Source organism: Ovis aries, chromosome 19 (assembly GCF_016772045.2).
Source record: "Ovis aries strain OAR_USU_Benz2616 breed Rambouillet chromosome 19, ARS-UI_Ramb_v3.0, whole genome shotgun sequence".
Lineage (NCBI taxonomy): Eukaryota > Metazoa > Chordata > Mammalia > Artiodactyla > Bovidae > Ovis > Ovis aries.
Genome location: NC_056072.1, coordinates 51,214,720 through 51,240,169, shown reverse-complemented (window position 1 = coordinate 51,240,169; position 25,450 = coordinate 51,214,720). Strand labels below are relative to the sequence as shown.

Genomic DNA, 25,450 nt, shown 5'->3' with positions numbered 1-25,450 from the left:
TGCAGTGGGCTCCAGGGCTGGGTAGGAGTGCTGGCAGATGGTGTGGCCAAGAGGACCACTCTCCGTCAAGCCCCTCACCTCCTGGGACCTCCTGGGACCTTGACCCCAGAGCCAATGGCCGCCAACAGACGAAAGACTGGTGGCCACTTAAGGTCCCAGGATTGGCTCCAGGATGCCTGACATCACAAGGTCCGGCCAATTAGCTGCTGCCAGTGGCAGAGGAGCTGGACCCAAGGTTAGGCACACCTGCTGTCCAACTCTGACTGAAGCTATGTTGAGGGCAGGGAAAGACCTGTGTCAAGAGTCAAGCGCAGTTCTCTGCATAAGGGTGCTGGGATGGACCCATTTAAGGTTATGCCTGTGGGTGCTTGGTTAGTGGACTGAGGACTTAGCCAGGAGACTATGGTGACTTCAGGGCCCATGGGGTGGGGGCAGTGGCAAGGAGGACACTGCTGGACCAGGGTGGAGGTCGTGGCATGTGTGACGTTTCCGAGGGTTGGGAGGGGGGCTGGCTGCCAGCCCCCTATCCCTGGCAAGAACGACAGCAGCACTGTTACAATTAACAAAAAGATTTGTATTAGAACATTTACACTCAGGGAAGAAAGAGGTATCTGCATCATCAAATGTGGAATGTCGAAGAAATAGTTAAAATAAATAAAGACTCCGAGCGCGACTGGGGCTGGCTCAGGCTGGGACTCACAGAGGCCTCTGCGCATCAGCTCCAGGCTGCAGGGCCACCGCCTGGCCATACTGGCCGCCTCCCCGACGCAGCACAGCTGTGCCCGGGACACACAGAGTCTCTCAGGTGCTGGCGCAGCCAGAGCTCACTCCCCGCTCTCCTCACTTATCTCTGTGACAATGTCTATCAGGCTCTGGAGCCCAAAGATATAGCCAGCATCCTGGCCTTCGTGGACCACACTGTCCTCACCATACAGCCTGCACGTGGTGTGTGCGAAATCAATCATGCGCACGTCCACCGAGCTGGTGCCGATGGGCTTGTAGGCATAGGCGCCGGCCGACTCGTCAGCAGACTCCTCCGACAGGTCCTCCAAGTCCTCCGCGTCCGAGTCCAGGGCCACTTCAGGCCGCTCCTTGCCGTCATAGATGATCAGCAGGGAGCTTGAGTAGAAGCGGTAGGATTCCTGTCGCTCCAGCACGCCCTTGAGTTCAGTCAGCTTCCTGAGCACCGGGCCCAGGAGCTCCCGGCGCAGGTACCGGCCATTGTGGAAAAACTGGAAAAGTGCCTCCTTGAAGCCCTGGACGGACAGCTTCCGTCCGTGGTACTTGTTCATGAACATGAGCTGCCCACTGCCCGCCTGGTACACCTGTGGGAGGGAGACCAGCAGGTCAGGGACCAACAGGCATCTCAGGCAGAGAGGGCCCGGCCCCAGGAGAGTGGCAGCAAGACGACAGCCCTGGACCCGATCCTTTAACTTGTTAAGTACACCAGTCACACAAGGCCCTGTACTTGCCAGTCAACACCCACTTGGATACAGCCCTCTGACCTGGGCACCACCGCCAGTCCTCTGCTTAACGTGTGGGTTACTGGAGAGTGCCCAGTGTCTCCCCTTTCCTCTCTCTCTGGCCCACAGCTTCTGGACTCAGCCAGTCTGGCCAGCCCCAGAGAGCGTCACCCACACCCGCCATGCTCTGACACTCCTCTCACCTGCATGCCGCACACACGCACACCGATGACTGCCGACGTGCTCTGCTGGCACTTGCGGATCTGGTTAGCTGCCTTCTCCTCTGAAGCATCGTCACCATGCTGGCGTGTCCCCATTTTGAGGTCCAGGACACAAGGCACCTCGTAACGGGAAGTCAGGTTCTCCAGCAAGATAAATTCTGAGTGGTTAAGGATAAGGCCCCTCTAAAGAAAAGGTGCTGCTCCATGGCACTCCCAGGGTGCAGGGCCTACACACAGCGTCCCAGAAATCTTGCTCTATCTCCCAGGTGGGCGGCCCAGGGCTGACCAGAAGGCTAAAAGGCACCCGCAATTCTTGCCAGGGAACTGGCGTGAGAGCAGCATGGGCCCCATACACACCATTTCTTGAATCAGCAAGATGTGGGACCACAATCCAACAACATCCTGTCCTAAATCAGAACATCAGTAAGTTCAGTAATCCCAATCTTAAATAAGAACTAGAAATATCACTTAGGAACTCATCAAGTTTTCTCTTTTCAAATAAATACGTATTTCCCAGATGGGGACACTGAAAAGGCCAGGAAACAATGACCAGATGTATGAGTTCCCCTGGGGCTTCCCAGGTGGCGCTAGTGGTAAAGAACTTGCCTGCCAAGTCCGGAGACATAAGAGATGCTGGTTTGATCCCTACGTCAGGAAGATCCCCTGGAGAAGGGCACAGCAACCCACTCCAGTATTCTTGCCTGGAGAATCCCATGGACAGAGGGGCCTGGAGGGCTCCGGTCCACAGGGTCGCAAAGAGTTGGACACGACTGAAGTGACTTAGCACAATGCCCAGACCAGCTCCTAGAGTGTGGACTGGTGACCCATGGCCCCCTGCTCACTGCTTTATAGCTGGTAAGTTAGGAACAAGTGGTTCTTATAAATGAATTTTTTCTTTTTCTGGTCACATGGCCTGTGGGGGTCTTAGTTCCCTGGCTAGGGACTGAACCTGGGCCCTTGGCAGTGAGAGCATGGCATCCTAACCACTGGACCACCAGGGAATTTTCAGTTTTCTGTTTTTAAGAGGTCAAAAAGTAAATATATTTCATGACACATGAAAGTTGAATGAAATTTAAGTCTCAGCACCCATAAATAAGAGCTTAGCTGGAATACAGCCAGGGTCATTCATGTACATCAGCTGTGGCTGCTTTCATGCCACAAATGACAGAGCTATGACACAGTGTGTGCCTGCAAAGTCTGGAGGATTTAGTATCTGGCCCTTTACTGAAAAAGCTGGCAACCCCTGCCTTAAAGGAATAACTGAATTCACATCTGGAGTACGAACATACCTGACCCTGTGCCATCTCTGCATTCCAGAAAAGTAAGGCAGCTACACAGACGGCTGTGCTTGTGTAAAAATGACTCAGGAGCCTAGTTTAAAAGACTCCCACTCACCACGCATGGGACAATTTGAGCATCAGAGATAACTGCAATGAACTAAGACACATCGAGTATGTTGAGGGAAATCCCTGGCAGTCCAGTGGTTAGGACTTCCTACTTCCCCTGCAGGGGGTACAAGTTTGATCCCTGGTTGGGGAACTAAGATCCCACATGCTGCATTCAAAAACTTAAACAAATTCATGAGTTCATGATGATGCGGAAAACCTCACTAGTTACCTTTGGAGGATGTTAAGAAACCATCTCATTATTTCAAATAGTAAACTAAGGAAAATAACATTTAACCTGCCTTTCCTATTTGAACTATACTTCATGATAAGCACGAAATTGATGAGGAAAACCTTCTCTTTACAGCAGGATTCCAGCTCATGAATGAAAAAGGAATGACAAAAAACCACCTAATTAAAAAATGGATGTAAGGCAATGGCAATACAAAAGAGAAGGACGATGACATTCTGCTTCCCAATCAACAGGTAAATACCACTTCTGAAGGAGTCCTGCCCCCGCTCCCTCAAACTGACCCTGAATTTGATCAAGCCTGTAGATCAAATTATCAACTTAATGCAAACAGAGGGGAAAGAGTTAATGTGTAAAAGACACCACAGGATGTAATCAGTAAAATCCAGAGGATGGGTAACTCTAGAAGACCCAGTTTCTCTGACAAGAAATTTCCAGGAAGAAAAAAACAGAAATGTATTTTAAAAGACTTAAACGTTTCAACTGAATGCAACATGTGAACACCATTTGGACCCACATTCAAGCAAACCATAAATAAAACATTTATGAGACAATAAGGAAAATGGGAAAACAAATTAGATATTTGACAGTAAGGAATTACGATCCACTTTTCAAGGAGTAACGACAGTATTAGTGTTTTAAAATATCTTTATCTTTTAGAGATATATACTGAAGTGTATACAGGTGAATTATCTGACACTTGCTTCAGAGAGAGCTCAATTGGGGGTGCTGGGTGTATAGACAGGAGACTGACATGAGTGGGTTAACCAACTGCTGGAACTGGGTGACTGGCACCATTAGGTTCAATGAATTACTCTACAGTGCACATCCAGGCTCCCTGACCGAAAAAAAGGAACCTTTCCCTTGTGATTTCTTCAAGTGGCAGCCTGGTAAACCAGACCGAAAGCCCAGTCCAGCCCCACTGCAGCAATTAAGCGCTACTTGGGGACTTCTGCAAGTGTGTGGAAACACAAACCAGCTCCTTGCACTCCAGGGTAAAGCACCCTGAATGCAAGTTGGTCCCTCCATGAGGTGACCCTCACCCCCAGGAACCCATCAAACTTCCTCCCCAGCACCTGCATTCCCAGACCAGTGCTCAGCCCAGAGGGAAGTGATGTCTGCCCAGTTATCACGCAGGGTGTCCTGGCACAACCATGACTTTAAAAAATCCAAAGTCTGTCTCCAAGCCTGAAGGGTCTTCTCCCTTGTCCTCCCCTCTCCCCAATGCAGAGAGGCCCTATGAGCAAAGGATACTGTACTGGTTCCGGTGTTTCGCATTCTCCTTCATTCTCTGTAACTGCTGCTGGTGACACTTCATGCTCCAAGGGTTGTAGTGTTTAAGCTGAGAACTTACATTCCCCTTTTTCTCTACACTGTAGTACAAAACTTCAGATTTCTTCAGCCACTCAAATTCTTCTTCTAACTTATGGCTATAAAGAGACAAGAAGCTGATAAATCATAACATCTCATCAGAAGTCAGGGGCAAAGAGGCATGAAGGAACTTTCTGCAGTGATAGGAAGTTTGATGTTCTGATGTGGTGGTTGTTTCAGCGGACACATTAAACATTTCAAACGGGTACATTTTACTGTAGTATACCATACCTCAAGACAGTTGATTTAAAAAAAAAAAATTAAGGGGTTAGCTTGCTGCTTTAGGAAAACCTAAGATGTTAAGGACAGCCTCTGCCTCCAGCCCACACCCCACAAGGCAGCCTTCCCTGCTCCCACCTTCTAGGCAGGACCACCCCCTGGCTTCTAGAACATCCAAGTTCCCTAACTCAGGATGCTGGAGACAGAGGCTGAAGTGAAATTCCATGAGAATAAGTCAATCTACTTGGCTACACTTAAAGAAGAGAAACAACCCTCTTCGGTTGTGCTCTGAGGGCCTCCCTCTGGCCGGGACAAGCAGGGGCTCCCCTCCAGTTGCAGCACTTAGCCCCCCTTGCGGTGGCGTCCCCTGTCGCACAGTGCTGGCTCTAGGCCATGCAGGCTCAGCAGTTGCGGGGCACTGGGCTCAGCTGCTCTGAGGCCTGTGGGATCTTCCCAGACGAGAGACTGAACCTGTGACTCCTGCCCTGGCAGGCAGATTCCTGATCACTGAGCCACCAGTGAAGTCCTTAGCTATGTTTTGAAGCCTGGTGGGCTGCTGTCTACGGGGTCACACAGAGTCGGACACGACTGAAGCGACTTAGCAGCAGCAGCAGCATACACAATTTATCTTTTCATAAGCTCTGTCAAGGTGTGCCACTTGGGAGGGCTCTGCCTAGGGGGATCCCCAAGATGCGTCCCTTTGTCTCCCACTATCAGTGAACAGCCTGCGGTAACGGGACGGCTTCTGTCTGGGTCACTGCTACATTCCCAGATGCCACGCAGGGCCTGGCACAGGACAGCCGCAGGAGGAACGAGTGACTGAAACTCTCTTACAGCTGCCACGACAGTAGATTTACCTGAAATGGCACAGTCTAACTCAGAGTCAGGCAAAGAGAAGCTGGGCACGCCACGTGGGAACTGACCCGAGTGACAAGGCGCCTGCCAAGTCCATCGGGTGAGCCCTCAGCCCCGGGGCACTGGGCCCTAACTGAGATCCCTCCCCTCCTCCCGCGTCCAGTCCCTCTCAAGTCTGTACCCACCTCTTCGCCTTCTCCTCTTTCCGGTGCTGCCGCACCCAGTCCTTAGAGGTCTTGTCTGTTTCTAGAACGTGATGCTTTTTGTTTGTCCACCTGAGCAGCTTGCTTTTTGGTTCACAGTCTGAATTATCTACACTGTCCACAGTTCCGTGGTCCCCTTTTAATGGATGTGCTATTAAACACAAGTTCCTGTCTTCGTCTTCTTCGAAGCTCACGGATACCACACCTAGAAGGAGGGTGAACACGGAAGACTTTCAGTTCCACAGGAATATGTGTTACAAATAACATGATTGGAACATTTGTTTTTTTCTTACCCTGTTCCTTAGTCTCTATGTTGCCAGAGGCCCCAAACTCATCTGCAAACCTAACAAATATCAAAACAGCTAGAAAAGATGACACCATACAAGACAAGCGATTAGGGAGCAAACATGGCTGAGAGTTCCTCTATGATTCACTCAACGAGGCAAGAGCCAAAGAATTACAAGACACATTTTTCCATCATTGAAAATGTTTATTAATTTTTATGTAATTCTTCTAATCCTGAGAGAGACATGAGGACATTTGCTTTTTAAATCTCGTGGGATTTTTTTTACTACCTTAAACAGAATCTCCGATGGCCTTGAGGCTTGCTTTAAAGCAGAGCCTGAACAGAGATTTGCCTGAGAGGTAAGAAGCGTCCGAGGGTAAGGGAAGACTGGGCAAGCAAAACAAAATAAAGGAGCAAACAAAGCAAACCACACAGCACAAGACACCCTGGCAAAGGCTTCTTGAGCACCCCACACGGTGGGCACTCCAGCCTTCTGTCCTTCTCAGATATATTCCTTTATTGGTCTTTGCAGTCTCATGTCGCAAAAGAACAAGATGAACACAAGGCAAATGGGGTTGGGCTGGGAGCACAGACGTGTAGTGGCCTTGAAAGCAGCTCTCCCCGAGTCTCTAGAACCTGCCATGGGTAATGAGACAGTCTTTGAGGAGGGGGCTGTCGGGTGGGAGGGTTTCAGCAGGTGCCGACGAGTGCCTTAAAACCGACTGGCTGAACACCTTTCCTCCCAGGCCTCTCTGGCCTGGGATCACTCAATTTGCTCAGTTCTTGCTGCCCGCCCGCTTGCTCGCTCGCTGCAAGGGAATGCGTGCTTAGAGAGACGACGCTTCTGAGGTGGTACCCGGCTCTGGGCGCAGAGGAGCTGGGGTGGGGAATTCAGGGGACCACACTTTCCTGTGGTGGGAAAGAACCAGGGAAAAAATGGGGGCAAGGGCAGCCAGCTAACAAGGGACCTTTGGCTCTGTCCTGGAAAAAACAACAGAGAGGACCAAGTGAGGGCCCCCAACTTCCCCACCCCCCCCAAAGCACCATGCATGTTCAGAATACAGAGAGAGGTGACCGTACCATTCTATCCTCAAAGACTATGTTCCAACAGTCCCAGAGAACCCAAGCTGTTCAAGAGTCTTTTGCATAAGCAGGCAATGCAGCTTTACAATTAATTTCCTTAAAGGATTCTTCCTTGATTTACAAAGGATCCCCCCTCCCCAGGAAAGACCACACCATGCTGATTCCCCCTATTATAAAAAGGAAGACAGTCACCATATGTGAATCAAAGGGTTGTCGTAATATAGCCATTTCAGGGACATTCCGTAATAGCAAAGGGCTTCAATTAATCAGCACAAGCCTCCCACTCCTGCGCTCCATCTGACTCAACCCTGCTCCCAGCCTACCTAATCACCAGGGCTTCTGGTTTCCTGGAGGACAAAAAGCAGGCGGCAAGTGTTCTGGGTAAAATCCTCTCAAAGTCTTCCCCGATGTCCCCTCATGGGGGACTACGGGTTACCGTGATCAAGAGACACCTGAACATAAAACACAACTACACTTCCACCAAAAATAAACTCAAAACAAACCCACAAAACAGAATTGAGCAATCTTACCAGGGCTTGAAAACTGAGGGTGTGAGGTGCTGGGCGGAGGGCCAAGAGGAGGAGGAGGGAAAACACAGAGCGGATGGGAGGGGTGAGGGCCCCGGGGTGGCTGCCGGGACCTCCTCTGGCCGCGGCGGCTCGCAGGTCCTCGCCAGGCGCTGGCGACCCCTAAGGCAGCTGGGGGCTCACCTTTGTACTGGGGAGTGAATTTGCGCATCTCAGCTGGGAGAGTCTCGTAGAACTGGTGCTCCCTGGGGACCAGGGGCTTGCACAGGGTCGTCTCGTTGAAACGGAGCACGCAGGAGTGCCCCCCGACCTGGTGGACAAAGGGCTCCAGCAGGATGCCCTTGTCGCGGGGCTCCACGTCCATGGCCCTGAAGGCTGGGCTCATCCTCCAGGTGCGGGCAGCAGGGAGAAGAGAGGGCAGCGGGGTCCAGCGGCCAGCGCGTCCTCCGTCTGTCGTCTGTCCGTGCGTCCGTCTCTCTGGCCTCAGCTCCGCGGCCGTGTGGGCCAGGACGCTCTGCGGAGAGTAACAACGGAGTTGGAAACGGCCAGGCACCGCCTTAGAGGCGCTGGCCGTCCTCTTCCAGCAGAAAAGACAAAACAGCCTGAGCTCCCGCGGGGTCCGCCCACGCCGCCCCCTCGGCCCCGCCCCCGCCCGCAGAAACAAACAGCCGCCGTCGTCCCGGGCGGGGCCGGATGCCGACTCGCAGGGACTGGCTGCGAACCCCAAACAGCTCCAATCACCCCCACCAGGCCTTAGAAGGCCATTACCACGAAGCCACGATGAGGTGAAATCACAATTTCAAACCTAATAGTCGCATTAAATCGTACCATTTTCTACTACAATTGTTAGACTTAAGAGTAACTGACATCCAAGGCTCTCCGTTAATTAATATATTTTAATAGACTTTATATTTTACATCAGTTTTAGGTTCATGGCAAAACTGAGAAAATATAGGTTTCCCACATACCCATCTGCCCCACACATGCATAGACAGCCTTCTCCATTATTAATATCCCCCATCAGAGTGGTACACTGGTTACATATGATGATGAATCTATACTAACACAGAATAGTTTACATGGTGGTAACAGGGTTCCCTATTGGTCGTTATTTATGTTTTTTATAAAATGCCATTTAAAGGGAAACCTGCTTATGCACCACCTAGTAAGATTACCCACCATCCGCCCCCCACAGGTGTGCCGCATTGCCCCTGCTCAAGGCCAAAGGCAAGCCCCATTAACCTTATTAGCAGTGGAGCTTGGGCCCAGCTTTAATGATTAACCTCTGTATCTAAAAACAACAGATCTCGGCTGGCTAACTCTTTTAAAAAAGATACACAGTGTTCTAGGTCACATACTATTTTTATTGGTTCTCTCCCTATCTCCAAAAGCTGGGGCACACCTTTAAACCAAAGCTGCATTCTTGGGGCACTTGTCCACTGAGGTCTGGGAACTTTGGATCCCCAAGCACACTGGATCTCAGCAAAGCACTCCTCCACACGTTAGTGAGACGTTTCAGCTTATGTCAGGTTCATGCTGTTTTCCGCCTAGAATTACAGACTACCCAGGTGCTACAGCACCTTGGGCTTATTTCAGTGTCTGTAAGGGGTTCTTACTAGGAACTCCTCCAATTCCCATGATTCCAAATGAGATGGTGGTGGTGGTGAGAATGGGTCAGATGGAGGACAGGTTGCCCACTGTCCTCTAGGGTGGGTAAAGCACCCACTCTGTGCTAGGCTCACTGCAGGGACTTAATTTGATCCTCTGGATACTTTTTATGAGGGAGACATTATTCCCTCAGTTGGTTTGGGGAGCTAAGGAAACTCATCCAGGGCTAGAGCCGAGAAGCCGGAGTTTCCAAACAAACCTCAATTTGTTGTTTGTCCCTCCACAGCTGCCTCTGGGGCCCAGGGTCTCTGGCACATGCGCTTTGGTACGGCACTCAGACGCTCATGGGACACTTAGCTTGTCCTGTGATAGTGTTCTCACCATGTTTTTATATTTTCTATTTATAAAGCAGCCTCTTTCAAAGAGTTTAGCTGGTGTTTCTCTTTTCCTTTCAGACAGAACTGACAGTGGGCTCCCTCCCACTGGACTCAGGGATTAAAAATCAATACGCTTTCCTATATGCAAAGAGCAGAAAGTCAAAGGTTCTGATTTCTCACACTCGACACTACCTTCTCATTACAGAAGCCCTCAGGAGGGCAGGTGCTGAGAAGCGTCCCAAGACACAACACAGGCGATCAGCTAGAAGGACGAGTACCTTCCAGCCATTCCAGACTCTACAGAAGGTGGAGCTCTGAGATGCGTGGCCACACAAGTCCTTTAGCTTTATAGAGAGCTGTTCACACCAGTTTTTCAGTAATGAAAAAGACCTGCCTGTGGAATAAGAGCAACCCCAAAGGAAAGCTACTGACTCATGATCGGTCTGCCGGTACCCAAGAAAGAACTAGGTACCATAATTATTAAATTATGAAAGCACAAGATGTTTTTCATCGGCCAGGCTTTAGAAACACAGTTCAAACCTTTGATAAATGTGAAAACTCCTTTTGTTGCCACAGCAATGCTAACACCAAATGCCTAACACCCTTTCTAATAACTCTGTTCAAGATTCCTTAAATGTATTCAATTAAAAAAAAAATCTCTCTCCAGGCATCTCTCTTACTCATTTCCCACCTCCAGTGAAAAATCCCAAACAGTATCTGGTCCTTCATAAAAGCTCTCTAGAGTATGGTTCATGGGTGTGGCTGGAGGCTGAAAAGCCCAGTGAGGGTCTCCACCTTCTCCCAGGTCTCCCGTGTGTTCCTTAGTGGCTGGAACCTTGCCACTCTCCCTCCAGCACCCAACTCTGGCACTTCACAGAACACTGCTCCCTGCAGAAGAATCATCACCTTACATAGAGGCAAGAAAACTAAGGCCCTTTCCCGTCTGTGCCAAGTCTATGACGGAGGAAACTCCTAAATGGCAGAACTGGGGAGAAAACTGATGCTGTAGTTAGGTGGAGCCAGATTCTAGCCCCAGTTCTGCCACTTCATTGCTTGCAGGAAGACTCCCAAGTCACTGGCTCCCTTTGGGGTCCAGTTTTCTGGTCTGTAAGGCGGGAAGGAAAGACCTGAGGTGGACATCTACTCTGAGGGCTTCCCTGGGGGCTCAGTCGGTGAAGAGTCTGCCTGCAGGGCAGGAGAGGTAGGTTCAATCCCTGGGTCAGGAAGATCCCCTGGAGAAGGAAATGGCAACCCACTCCAGTATTCTTGCCTGGAAAATTCTATGGACAGAGGAGCCTAGTGGGCTACACAGCTCATGAGGTCGCAAAAGTTGGACACGAGTTAGCAACTAAACCACCATCACCAGATATCTACTCTAAGGGTGGGATAATTCAATTAGTGAGTGGCAACCAGCAGTCTGTTTTAATCAAATAGGAAAAGAAAAAAAGAGCAAAACCCACTGCATCGCAGATAATAAGGTAAGTCCTGTTTTGTGATTCTTTTATTTCAGCTGTGGTCGGTCTCTCAATGTGAAGAAAACTATGGCTTCACTGTACAACATATTTCTCACATTGGGGCTGCAGAGAAAGAGCGCGTTTGTTCTAGGGGCCCTTAAAGATTGAACGCCTGTGGGAAAATGAAGGAGCAATTTCCCAGTGATTATACCATAGATCGGAAGGAAATAGTAACCCACTCCAGTATTCCTGCCTGGAGAATCCCAGGGGCAGAGGAGCCTGGTGGGCTGCTGTCTATGGGGTCGCATACAGTTGGACACGACTGAGGCGACTTAGCAGCAGCAGCAGCAGCAGCAGCAGCATACCATAGATCAGCTTCCTCTCTAGTGGCTTCAGCCTGGTCAAAAGAAAAATGCCCCAAGAACCTGCTGCATTTCATGGCTACTCTTTTCCCACGTGTGGTTTGAGCAGTTGGGTCTCTGAAAGGTTTTTCAACATTTGAGTAGTCTAAGGCCTGGTTTCCCAGGAATCCTAAAACATTAATGGTTACTAAGAAGCCCACGTGATGGACCCTGGACCTAGTGTGAAAGGGAATAATCGGAAAATACTGACTTCACGTTTAGCATCTGTTTTAGCTTTCCACGTTGCCTCACATTTGTCCACGAAACTATCAATCGGTGAGAAATGCAGAACACGATTCATCCCAGGACAGGACACATGTTTCCCCCACAGCCCTAAACCTGTTTAAGGTTCTGCTGGAAACAATGCCTTAATAGTTGCATCCTTTAAAATACTGAAAAGAAAACAACTAAGACCCTTGGGCCCTTAGCTCGCACATTTAGAATTTGGTTAATGTGGGAGGCTACAGACAGGATCTGCTGGGGACACTTACTCTGCCTCAAGAAAAGCCCCAGGGTTGAGCAGTCACAGGGGGCAACAAACAACCTTTACCAGCTGAACCTCCTCCATGAGCCTCAGAGCCAGTGCCCACATCCACTCACAACCCATGACTATACCACCAGGGTCAGTCACTGTAATTCTCAAACACTGTTGGTACAAAAAAAAGAAGTACAGCCACCATGGAAAACAGTTTGGCAGTTTCTTATGAAGTTAAACATATACTTATTATATGAGTCAATAATACTACGTATAGGTACTGACCTAACAGAAATGAAAACAAATGTCCACATAATGACATTGTACTTGAATGTTCACGGTGGCACTATTCACAATAACCAAAAGGTGGGGAAAATCCCAGTGTCCATCAAATGGGGGAATGAATAAACCAACTGTGATGTATCCATAAAGTGGAATATTATTCAGCAATAAAAGGAATGTACCGATATACACAACAAAGATTAATCACAACAACAAAAATTAATCACAAAAGCATTATGATTAACTGAAAAAAAGCCAATCACAAAAGAATGTCTGCTGTATGATTCCATTTACATGACATTCAAGAAAAAGCAATAGCAGAAGGTAGATAAGTAGTTGCCAGGGGGCAGAGGGTAGGGGACCAGGACTGACTGCAAAGAGGCCCAAGAGAACATTTAGGAGTAATGAAAATGTTCTATGCTGTGACTGCAACAGTGATTATATGGCTGCATAAATTTGTCAAAACTCATCAAATTAGAGATTTAATGTCAATGAATCTTACTGTATATAAATTATATTTCAATAAAGAGCTTGACGGAGAAGGCAATGGCACCCCACTCCAGTACTCTTGCCTGGAAAATCCCATGGACGGAGGAGCTTGGTAGGCTGCAGTCCATGGGGTTGCTAAGAGTCGAACACGACTGAGCAACCTCACTTTCACTTTTCACTTTCATGCTTTGGAGAAGGAAATGGCAACCCACTCGTTTTCTTGCCTGGAGAATCCCAGGGATGGGGGAGCCTGGTGGGCTGCCGTAAATGGGGTCGCACAGAGTCGGACACGACTGAAGCAACTTAGCAGCAGCAGCAGCAAAGAGCTTGAATTTTTCCTTATACTTTAATTTACAAAAATTTCATAACAAGTACAAATTAAAATAATCAGAAAAGATTGTAATTAAAAGATCCTATCAGCTGACAAATAGTTTCTACATGCAAACGCACTAGCTGGAATTCACCCCCTATCTACTCTCCTGTCTATTCTAACTGGGCTCACTTGCCTCCACTGAGCATCTTGAGTCACTCATGCCAAGCAAGGTAAGCCTGGGTCGCCATCTTGGTCAAAGTAAGGGCTCTGCCCTTTCTGTGAGGACGCTCCCTGATGGTAGACACTTTCAGGGACAGCCATGTCCCTGAAATCCATGACACCCACTGTTAATCCTGAAGCCATCTGCTCACCTTCAAAGCCTAGTTTTTAGCAGGCTTTTACTCTTAATACTAAGAGTGGAGAAGGAAATGGCAACTCACTCCAGTCTTCTTGCCTGGAGCATCCCATGGACAGAGGAGCCCAGCAGGCTACAGTCCACAGAGTCACAAAGAGTTGGACTGGACTGAGCAGGCACACACGGCTAATACTAGGAAACCTATACCAGTTGCATGGTTACCTTTTTTAATTCTTATAAAGTCAAAGCAAAAGCATCCTTTACACACAAATAAGCAGAAAAGACGCAAAATGGTCCAATAAGCCTTCCAGTAAAGCACCCGTCATGAAAGAAAGATCAACAGCAAATCTGCTTCAATTATCCTGGCTTTCTTGCCATTTCTCAAACGTGCCTGATACACACTTACCTCAGGGCCTCCGTTCTTGCCATTCCCTCTGCATGCACTCTCTTACCTCCTTCAGCTCTCTATCCAAACATCACCTCTCTAATGAAGTCTTCCTTAGCCACCCCATCTGAAAGTGCCGCATCTCCCCATCCACATGCCTTACACAACTCCGCTTTATCTTCTCCTCAGCACTTACCACCATCTAACATACTGTATATGTTTTATTTGTCCTGTTCATTTTCTGTCTCCTCCACCCTGCCCCCACCAGAAAACCAAGTCCATAAAGCTGGAGATTTTTGACTGTTCTGTTGACTGCTCAATCTCCAGAGCCCAGAAGAGCACCAGCACAGAGTCAGCACCCCACAGGAGGTGCCTCAAATCACCTCTGCGTCGTGAGTATCTGCTGCACACAGATCAACAGAGAACTCGAAAGGCACCCGCTGCAATGATCCAAACCCACCCCAACCATACAGGGAGTACCACCAATAAATAGCCACAACCTTCAGCAACTGCATTCTCGGCATCGACTAGGTGTTAATTTTGCATTTATAATCGCCCACCGTATTAAGTCTGCATTAACCAGGGCGTGTAAATGAAGGGCCCTGCACCTGAACACTCAACTGGGACCTGCTGCTGTGGAACCGTTTCATGTCAACAAAGCCTAAGCTCTTAATCTAACAAGAGCCAACCTCTTGGAAAATTCTCTCTATAGAAAATCAGGCAAAAGCATGGTCATTGAAGAATAAAACTTTAAAATGTGGATACAAAATTAAAATCCTCTCACCATTTACAAATATACTAATTAGCATTCAGAAATTCTGCGTTAGCATTGAGCTGGCATCCCAAAGACCCAGCTTTCAGGTTGCTAAGTTATCACTTAAAAAAGTAACACGGACTCACAGGGGTCATGGTTGTTCATCTCCTTCCAAGGCCCTGGAGTCATTGCATAAAAAAAATATTAAATTTTAAACCACAGGATCGCCAGGGAAATCCCTATGTGACCTTTTCATAGAAAAATTACAACACTGCTGTCATAAAATGAGGTGGTCAACACACTGCCCCAAAAGGTAGGGGGAAACGTACTGTAGTATTAGGACTGCCCTAGAGGTCCAGTTGTTAGGACTCCACACTTCCACTCAGGGGGCCATGGGTTCGATCCCTGTTCAGGGAACTAAGATCCCACATGTCGCTCACCACAGCAGGAAAAAAAAAAGTATTGTAGTACTGATTTTTTAAATGTATAACTTTTTTTGGTTTTCTTCTTTCAATCCAAATTTACTTTCTTGAACCTTACTGGTGTTTTTTTCTTTTATTGGCATATCACTGATTTACAATGTTAGGTTAGTTCCAGATGTACAGCACAGTGAATCAGTTATACATAGAGACATATCCACTCTTTTTTAGATTCTTTTACCATATAGACCATTACAGGTTACTATGTAGAGTTCCCTGTGCTATACAGCAGGTCCTTATTACTTATCTATCTTCTACATAGTAGCGTATATATATGGCAATCCCAATCTCCCAGTTTATCCCTCCCCTCTCCTTACCCTTGGTAACTCTAAGTTTGTTTTGTTCATCTGTAACCCTATTTCTGTTTTGCAGGTAAGTTCATTTTCTAACCTTACTGTTTTCATAACTGTAAATTCTTTTGTTTAAAGATGGATGATACATATATTTATGTTACATTATATAAACCTCAGCCACCAGAAAAGCTGGATCTGCCCTGTACTAAGTGGTAAGATCATTATTCCCTTCTCTTCAGTTTCCTGAATGCTCCAAACTTCTTGAAATTTTCTCAAACTCAGATCATGTTTGTTACCTTTATAACTGAGAGTGAAAACATTAGGAGGAAGAACAAAAGAATTCACTATGACCGAAAGAGAAAAACGCAGATGGCTGCTCAGCTCTTGAAGGTTATGAACTCATCCACAAAAAAACACTGATGCCACCCACACTGCAAGCTCACAGCTCTACTGCACAATGGAGACACTGGGAGACTGACCACATGTAAACAAGTGAGGATAATAATCCCAGTAATCCAGCCCCCAAAGTGTGTACAAGGTGCTAAAAGGTCAGAGGAAATGGCCAACTCAACCTTCAGTGACAATGGGATACAACCATGCCAGAGACAAGAGCTACTGTCTACCAAGCCCTCAGTCTGTTCTGTAACTCCTTCCCTCCTACAACAGCCTTCTGGAGTAAATACTAAGATCACTCCCCTACACATGGCTGCACGGAGGCACCAGACCACCTAAGCTTCATCATGGAAAACAAGATGTTCTCTGAGATGAACGAGTCACTGCTAAGAAGGTGGAAGGGTCACCCTCATGTCACAGCAAGCGGTGGCTCCACCAAAGAACACAGCAGGGCTGGAGAGACAACACAGAAGCCCTGCCAGTGACTTGACACAGATGCCTGGGGTCCAACACCAGGTGTTCATTTTTCCCCTCATTAGCATCTTCTTCTAGTTTTAATAAAGGAGAAACTACAAGTTATAAGTGTATTTCACGACAGTCACAACATTGCAGATCCTTCCACCAATTCTGAGGAACAAATAAAACAGATTCTGTTCCAAAAATGCAGACAAACTTCTCCATAAGGCGAAGAGCAGCCTCTCAGAGCATTCTCTGAAGATCACACTGGTCCATCTCTTTGCCTCATCAGACCAGATTTCTGGAATGAAAGACTTGAGGGCCCCAAGATGAAGGGGAGACAAGGAGAAGGAGCTTTTAGCCGACCCAGAAATACGTTTATCAGTTACAATGCTTGAATGACAGAGTTTGAACAATTTAAAAAATTTTTCAAGTTAAAACTGGAGCACTCCTCCTTCAAAAAAATCTAAATTATTGATTCTAAGTTATCACATGTTCCCTTTACCAGAATGTCAAATTTACTTATAAATAGAGATCAGTCCTGGGTGTTCATTGGAAGGACTGATGCTGAAGCTGAAACTCCAATACTTTGGACACCTCATGCGAAGAGGTGACTCACTGGAAAAGACTCTGATGCTGGGAGGGATTGGAGGCAGGAGAAGTGACGACAGAGGATGAGATGGCTGGATGGCATCACTGACTCGATCGACATGAGTTTGGGTGAACTCCGGGAGTTGGTGATGGACAGGGAGGCCTGGCATGCTGCGATTCATGGGGTCACAAAGAGTCAGACACGACTTAGCGACTGAACTGAACTGAACTTAAAATGTATTCCATACACAGACCAAGAAGTCCTCCTTAAAAAGCCCGTTACCCCTCTTTAAGGGCCATTTTCCACCTGGCACTTCCTCCTCCTTGATGCAACGACAACTCCTACCACCGTGTAGGCAACATACCCAACAGGAACAACAGAAGTGATGCTTGAAGACTGGCCAAAACTGGTCTTGATCTATGGGGGACTTTCCTACCCTGACTCACGGTTCTCTCTTGTGCCAGTAAAGCAACAGTCCATTAGCTTCAGGCAAGATCATATATTCCCTGCCTGTTGTAAGTGTTTACCCTGCTCATTTCTGAGCAGTTCCCAAACCAGATGACCACGAACCCATTCTCTGAAACAAATGGTGCCAAAAATGATTCAGTCCTCATGGGCAGCCACAGAACCCAGGCAGCCCCGAGCTGCGCAGGCCAGCACAATGAGTGCTGTCACCGCTGGTGGAGGAACCAAGGTGTGCCCTGCGCTACACCAGATCCCGTGCTTGGAGGGCAGTTTCCTCCGGGTCTCACAATACCTTGTTCAGGTAAACACTCCCCTCAAGGGCATGCAAAGCGTCCCATGCTAACAGGACCAATACAGCAGCTTTGGACGTCCCTGGTGGTCCAGTGATTAAGAATTTGCCTGCCTATGCAGGTGGCCCGAGTTCGATACCTGATCGGGAAGACTTCACATGCCGAGGGGCAGCTAACTCTTACTGAGTAAGTGCAAGTCCTCAACCTCCAATCTCCCATATGGAAAATGGCAAAATGGTAAAAGGCTACAGCCTCCCCGGTCACAAAGCAACTGCCTCTGGAAGATACCACCACAACTGACAGCAGGGCCAGCTGGGCTGCGCTGACTTCCTCTCTCCAGTTCGGGGGTGGGACGCAGTGCAGTGGTGTCCTTTCAAACAAGCCAGCGAGGGTCAGTGGGGAGGGGGCAACACTGCGGGTGGGGGATACAGGGTTTCTTTGGGGATGAATTACATGGGATGTGAACTGTATCTTAATAAAGCTATGATTTTAAAATATCAACACAATAAAAGGGCCACACTGCAGAGGTCACAACCAGCTTGGGAGAAAGGTTCCAGTGACAATGTCAACACTGAGAGGAGTGGACAGTATTTAAGAGGAGAGCACCTCCAAATGTGGCCACAGCAATGGCAGAAATGCACACAGGCAGCTTGGAGAACCAATTCATGACCAGTCAGTGAAGCTGCTCAGTCGTGTCCGACTCTTTGCAATCCCAGACTATAGCCTACCAGGCTCCTCCATCCATGGAATTTTCCAGGCAAGAGTACTGGAGTGGGGTGCCATTTCCTGTGTGGATAAAAAGCGTAACTTCTAGTGGAAGTTATTTATTTATAAAGAAATAACAACACATATGTGCAATTAAAGATAAATATTACAAGACATCCAACTTTCAATACCTCTCTGTAAGTCTGCACACTTAAACTGTACCGAAAAATTCCTTTTAAAACCTTCTCCCTGACATAGTGGGGCCTGTCTGATACTTGGGTATAAACGGTGCCTGACTTACTCTCATGTCTTTATCTGTACACCAGGCACGGTAATTTTAAGGAGGTGCCATGAGATGGGAACACAATTAAAAACCTAGCCTCCTGCCTGGTTTACGGGTGAGAAATGCACTCCTCAAACGTGAGCAGTCCTCTGTCCACTGTCCCAGTTCCTACACAAAGTCCAATGGGAGATGGAGGTCAGAGGATGGAGTTGACAGTGTAAGTGGATAAGGGCATATTAAGCCTGCCTTGGTGGAGGGGGAGGGTGAAGAAAGGGGTGACAGGTAAAGGAACAGAGTGCCAAAGGACAGCCTGTTCATTTCTTACAAAAGAGACTTTTAAACTGGTTACAAGTGTGATAAAATGACCACCATTAGTCATTAGTTTGGGGTCTCTTCATCCTGTCCATTTTCTTCAGTGCACTTTTCTCTTCTTTCCAGAAATAGGATCAGGCTATATACGTTGTTTGGCCTTTCTTCCCGCCAGTAAAATCAGCTTTATTTTTCTCACCTAATGTTTAAAAAATACTGATAAAATACACACAATATAAAATGTACCTTTTTAACTATTTCGGGGTAGACAGTTCTCTGGCATTAAGTACATTCACAATGCTGTACAATAATCACCACTATCTCCAGAACTTTTCCATTATCTCAAACTGAAATTCTATACATGTTAAGTAGTAACTTCCCACTCTGCCTAGCCCCTGGCCACCATCATTCAACTTTCTGTCTCTATGATTTTGAGTAAAATTATTCAACATTTGTCTTCTGTTTTGCCACTTTTTCCCCCAACTAAACTATATGACTTAGACAGCCTCTTACATCTAACTATATACGATTCCCTTTAAAGGCTGCATAATAGTCAGACAAAATCATAAGGTATTTATCTACTTCCCTACCAACACTATTTCCAACTTTGAAACGCAGTGAGCATGCTTGTATCTGTCTTTGCATACCTGTGAAGTATTTCTGTAAGAAAAAGTCCTAGAAGTAGAACTGCCACTGGGACAGAGCATAAATTTTAAAAGATTGCACCTATTCTTCACTCCGACCTGATCCACAAGGTATGTGAGCTACTGAATCCTGGAGCACTGTGGTAACATTCCAATTAACCAGGCAGAGAGACAAGGAAAAACGTGGCTTCAGAGAGATCCAGCCGGTCACTACTACAGTGACATGAGTGGAGGGATGGGGACAGCAGGAATCAGCATTTACTGGGAGCCTTCTCTGTCTGCATTCTTACCTAGAAGATACCAATCTTCTTCATATTTATTAGAAGCTCATGCATAAAAGGTGTTCAAAAGAAGAAAGATCCTTAGGCTTTTAAAGAAAAACTGCCTTAGAAAACTCTCTCACGCTTCTCTGTCTCTGTCACATAGAAATATTTCAGGTAACTTTGTAAGCTTATGAATTTAATATCTGGTTACTGGAAGATGTCAAAACTAAAGGTAAAAGAGAAGGAGGCAACACACCCTCCCAGTCCCAAGCTTGGGATTCCCTGGAGGGAGGACATGACAGCAAGAAGAGCCCCCCCCAACAAATAGAGCTGTGACCCCCCCAGGAGGGGGTCTGCAACCAGGCTGATCTCTCCATCATCTCACCGCCTGGGCTTCCTCCTCTTATGAGTCTCTCTGCATCTGTTTGTCCCAAGAGGGCAGGTGGGAAAACATCCTGACAGCCTCCAGGCTCTAGGGCCACTAAGACATCAGAACTGCCATCTCCAGACACCTGTCTCACCTGGAGTGACCTCATTAATGTCATCTCCCCTCCTCAGCGGCACACATGGCAGGGCACAGAGCCTTCTGTCTTCCCCACTGCACCCATAGAGCCCAGCCCACACAAGGGAATTAAGGAGGGAGGGGGAGAAGATAGAGAAGGATCTGGTGGAGGGTGAGGTGTAGCACGCTGTAGCCCCTCTCAACCCTTGAGGGGGCAGCTGACCCCCAAGAAAATCTGAGACAACTGTAGGCCTCTGTCCTGAAAACGCATACCCTCCCTGAATTCTGCATACGATGCGTGGAGCTGGCAAGCACAGACCCTCTCTTCAGAACCCCTAATACACAGAATCAAATTACAGGAATGAGTCAGATACTGAGTCTTCAAAACAAGTCAGAACAAGGATGTTTTGTTCATAAAGTCAGATACAGCTGAGAAGATGTGCGTTGACCTGCCAACAATTAAATATAAGGGATGATCAAGCCATCAATAAGAAATGTAAAGCAGGTAATTGGTAAGGTGGGAGTGAAGCCTAAGTGAACCTAACCTGAAAACAGATATGGAAATTAGCTGCAAAGGAAAGAGCAGATGGCACTCCAAGAGTAACATGCAAAGAAAGAGCACTGGGTCAAGATGCCTGTAAATGAACAGCCTGTGGGCAGAGGGTGCAACACTGGTGAGAGGAGGAGGTCTGTGAGGAGACAAGGAGCAAAATACCTACATTCTCCTGGAGGAAGGGTAGGACTCTCTGTTCCTTGTGGAAAATCTGGACCATATGACACAGAGGGAGGAAGAGGGCCTTACGCTGTGTGGCCCTGTAGGCCCCTGACAGTCCTCAAGAGTGCACGGTTTGGGGCTCACTTTTGAATGAGTCCTGGCCACTCCATCACAACTTCTTCACTAAAAAGATATACAGGTATCGTGACCCCTTCAAACCCGGCCACCACTGTCAAAAGGTCTCAAACACAGGCTATAATCAGTAAAAGCCAGAATGTGGGAAACCCTACAAGATAAATGACAGTTGTTTCAATAGATAAATTGCAAAACAGAGTGATCATATACATATCTAAGAGACCCTTCATCAAATGCAATTGCAGACTTTATTTGCATCCTAGTTTGAACAAACTGACTAGTTTAAAAAAAAAAAAATGAAACAATCAGGGCCATCTGACCATGACTAAATATTTGAGAAAAATCAAGAAATTATGGCATCACCGACTCAAGAGACATGAGTTCAAGCAAACTCCAGGAGACAGTAAAGGAGAGGGAAGCCTGGTGTGCTGCATGGGATGGCAAATAGTTGGACGTGACTTTGCAAGTGAACAACAATAAACAAAAGGCCTACTGGTGTAGAAACTGTGGGTAACCCCTTGTTTTAGTGATATGCAATGGATATTATAGTTTGGGGATAGGCCTCCTAAAATTTCAGCTTCTTTTTTAAGGGGAAGGGAGGAAGGCAGAGTGTAAAGATCGGATAGGAGTTCCTAACTGCAGAGGCTGGTGATGGATGGACGGTTAACAGACCTAAACCACCTTTTCCATTATTTTCGGAGACTCTTTTCCTTCAAATTCTGAGGTAAACACTTAACTCAATTTTGGGGGAAAAGGCCTCTTCCTGGCTACCAGAATATACTGCAAACACTAGAACTGCTTATTGTTACTTGGTATGCAAATAAGCACAAATATAATTTATTTAAAAAACAAAAATATGCTTTAAAATGTAATCACATGAAAGCAATCATTTACTATACAAAAATGTGTTCAATGTCTTTAAGGTGATTACCCCATGAGGTAAAATAACTTCACTTGAAGGAAAAATTCATCCCCGGCGCATCCTCCTTGAGCCAAACAATGGAAAATTTTCACCTCAGCAAGCTGGCCTTGGGGAGGCTCAGTCTTAGCCCTGTTGCCTAGCGACGGGTGACATCTTCAGTGCTTACAGAAGTCTCTGGCACCCCTTGCACCCCTCTGCAAAAGACTGGCTACAGTTCATCAGTCAGTAGTTGTGCCTTCCTCATACCTTCCACTGCTCAGATAGATATAGGGCTGGTGGATGTCACCTGCAAAGCCTTGAAATGAAACGAAGTTTATTACATCTGCTAAACTGGCTTTTACAACTGTATCAACTCCAGTCCTAGCTCTCATCCATCCTATTCCTAACAATTCCTGCGAATTGTACTCTAAAGTCTAAAGTTACAAAGCAGGTAAACCAAGTAGAATACCAGGTAACCAACCATTCAACTGACTTTTTCCTCCAGAAAAAACTACCAAGTGATCAACTGGTTTATTACGTCAACATGATAACGTATTCATTATGCCAATTTAATAAAAGCATATATCTTGCTCAGGTTTCTAATTTTGGTAGTGGTTAAAGTTAAAACAATAACAATACCAGCCTGAAACTTCTCTTTAAATCCTAAACACCAGGTTACAGGATGAAATTACACAAACGCCACAACAGCAATCTATGTAAATAAGCATTTTAGTTCACTTAAAATGTTACCCTGCTAAAAATGCAAATACAGCAAATAATACTAGAATTCATCAAAACTACTGTAATCATGGTGCTTTATACAAAGTATCATAAAACTTGTGATCTGCAACATTTTTTTGTTACCACTTTTCAGAACTTTCAGTGCTTAAAACTATTCTTTCAGATGATTTTATCTTATTCTTGTTCTATGTACATTTCACTACCAAAATGTTTCATTCCAAGCAGTGATTAGTTTTATTTCCCCGGTATCTAAGAGCACTAGATGTTACTGGTTTCTACATTTTCTTTTCACAACATTTGGACTCATTTTTCTGCAATTCGGCTATAAGAAATTGAATAAAATCCAAAACCGAAACTAATCACTTGGACGCAAGAGACAAAATGCAGTCTGCAATCAACCCAACGTGAAAGATCTGCAAGTTCCATCCATGGTGAAGCTTATCACTATGAAGACGTCCCCGGATCCATTTTAGGGCTTTGGGGGATAAGACGGTTAGGTTTGCAAATACCCACCCCCCCGCCCCCGCTGACACCAGCTGACAAACCCAACTGACATTCAACACTCAAAATGGCTGCACAGCTGCCAGCCTCAGGTAACCGTACCTGAGGCACTGGGCTGAGTTCTCCAGAAGACTCAGGGAGACCCCCATTAATGACCCGAGATATCGTGGACGCCAATGTCCTGGGGAGACCTCCCTCAATGACCCAGAGATCTTGCCTTCTTCCAAAGAGCGGAGATTCCAATGACCAACAGAGACCCCGTATCACCAAAATATTCGGGAGACTCTCCCCCCCCCGGTCAATGACCAGGGAAGATTCTGCCCCTCAAAACCATGGGAGATCTTCTCTCCCCAGTAACCTGAAGAAATAATGCCTCTCTCAAATGACCGGGGGAAATCTGGCCCCACAGGGACCCTGAGAGATCTCTCTTACACCTATAATCGGGGGAGAACCCCTCCCCCAAAACCTGGGGACGCCCCGAATGACCAGAGACTTCGCTCCCTGAAGACCCAGAGAAACCCTCCTCCAAAGTCCCCGGGGCGGCAGGGCCGTAGGCAGAGGAAAGGTGGCATTACCTGCTGCCTCAGCCCGGTCCCGCGGAGCTTCCTTCCTATTGTTTCTCTCCCACCAAGATGGCGGCCGCCGCGCCGAGCCCCGCCCCCTGCGTCTCACTCCCGGAGCCCCTCATTATTGGCTCGCACCGGGAGCCCAGCTCGCGGACTGGGCGGCCCAAAAAGCGCTGTTGCTAGGGCGCCCGGATTCGTTGTAGCCGCTTCCGGAAGGGGCGGGGAATGGGCGGAGTTAGGGAGAGAGGTGGAGTCTTGTCTGCCTTCAAGGGAGAGGGTGGCCAAGGAGGTCAGGGTGGGTGGACAGATGGGCTTCGAGCCCATGGTTGCAATAAGGGATGCCAGGGATACAGATGGATGAGCCAGCTGTATCATTGTTCCTGGGACCGAGGAGTTTCCTGGGATGCAGGACTTCACATCGAGAGTGTGTGCAGCAATTTGGGAAGTTGGTCACCCTAGTAGATGGATAGACAGAGGACTGGATGAGGTTGGATAGAAAGACAGACAAAAGAGTGGTGTAGACGGGAGATAAAGGGCAGTTGTATGCATAGGTGCACAGATGACCGGATATAGATGGATGGACAAATGACTGGATAATAGAGGGGTGAACAGAGGAAGGACTGTATAGTCCCTTTGTGGACTGGTGGGTGATCCAGTGTTCAACCCAGGTTCCACCAAGTTTCACCCTTCAGTGCTTGTCTGAAGCTTGTTTGTCCTATGCCCTGTGTTGGCCAGAAGGGCTCCCACCTGAGTGAATGTCAATGTGGCTGTCAAAGGCAAGGCAGGACAAGGATGCTACTGAGACTGGGTAGGGCCTCCTACCTGTTCTCTGCCCTTAAAAAAAAAAAAAAATCAAAATCACCTGTGTGCTGGGAGCTTGCAGAGGTGTGGATTCATGAAGATACCCATTCATTCAACAAGTATTTATGGAGCACCTACGCACTATACTGGAAAAACAGCAGTGAGTGAACAAAAGCAGTAGGGGAAAAAAAGAAAAAGCCTGCCCTTATGATGACAGGCTGGAAAGATTTCCTGTGACCAGCTGATCTCGCCTCTCTTGGAAGCACCTTCCCTGTGTGGCTCCTGGGGCTCCATGCCTCCTGGTTTCCTCTGCCGTCAGTGGTTTATCCTCTTCATCTTCTCTCTGTCTACACTATTGCTCTCGTAATCTTACCCAAGGTCATGACTTCAAATCCCACCCCATGCCAATCAGTCCCAAAGGTGTATGTCCAGTAAGACCTTTTCTGAGTGCCAGACTCAATCAATGTCCAGCTGTGGACTAGGCATCTCACTCGGACTTTCCTCTTGGCATCTCAAACTCAACTTGTGCCACTCTAGCTCCAGCTTATCCCCCAAACCTACTCCACCCCAGCTCCACCAGCACAAGTGATGGCAGCTCTCTCCTTCCTACTGCTCAGGCCAGTCACCTCAGAGTACATGTTGATGACTTTCTTTCCCACT

General features: G+C 47.3%; 1 protein-coding gene across 2 annotated transcripts; it reads right to left on the bottom strand.

Moving 5' to 3' along the window:
- Nucleotides 1-553: 553 nt before the first annotated feature.
- On the bottom strand, nucleotides 554-24,069 carry IP6K2 (inositol hexakisphosphate kinase 2). Of its 2 annotated transcripts, XM_042236266.2 has the most exons (7): nucleotides 23,999-24,069; nucleotides 22,449-22,497; nucleotides 8,047-8,377; nucleotides 5,950-6,172; nucleotides 4,574-4,749; nucleotides 1,667-1,842; nucleotides 554-1,325 (listed from the first exon to the last, which is right to left on the bottom strand). In XM_042236266.2, the coding sequence occupies exons 3-7, from the start codon at nucleotides 8,246-8,248 to the stop codon at nucleotides 825-827; spliced, it is 1,278 nt and encodes a 425-aa protein (XP_042092200.1). In that variant the 5' UTR covers nucleotides 8,249-8,377; nucleotides 22,449-22,497; nucleotides 23,999-24,069; the 3' UTR covers nucleotides 554-824. The 2 variants fall into 2 exon arrangements, with proteins under 2 accessions (XP_042092200.1, XP_027813468.1); XM_027957667.3 differs by lacking the exon at nucleotides 22,449-22,497.
- Between the last annotated feature and the right edge of the window lie 1,381 nt (nucleotides 24,070-25,450).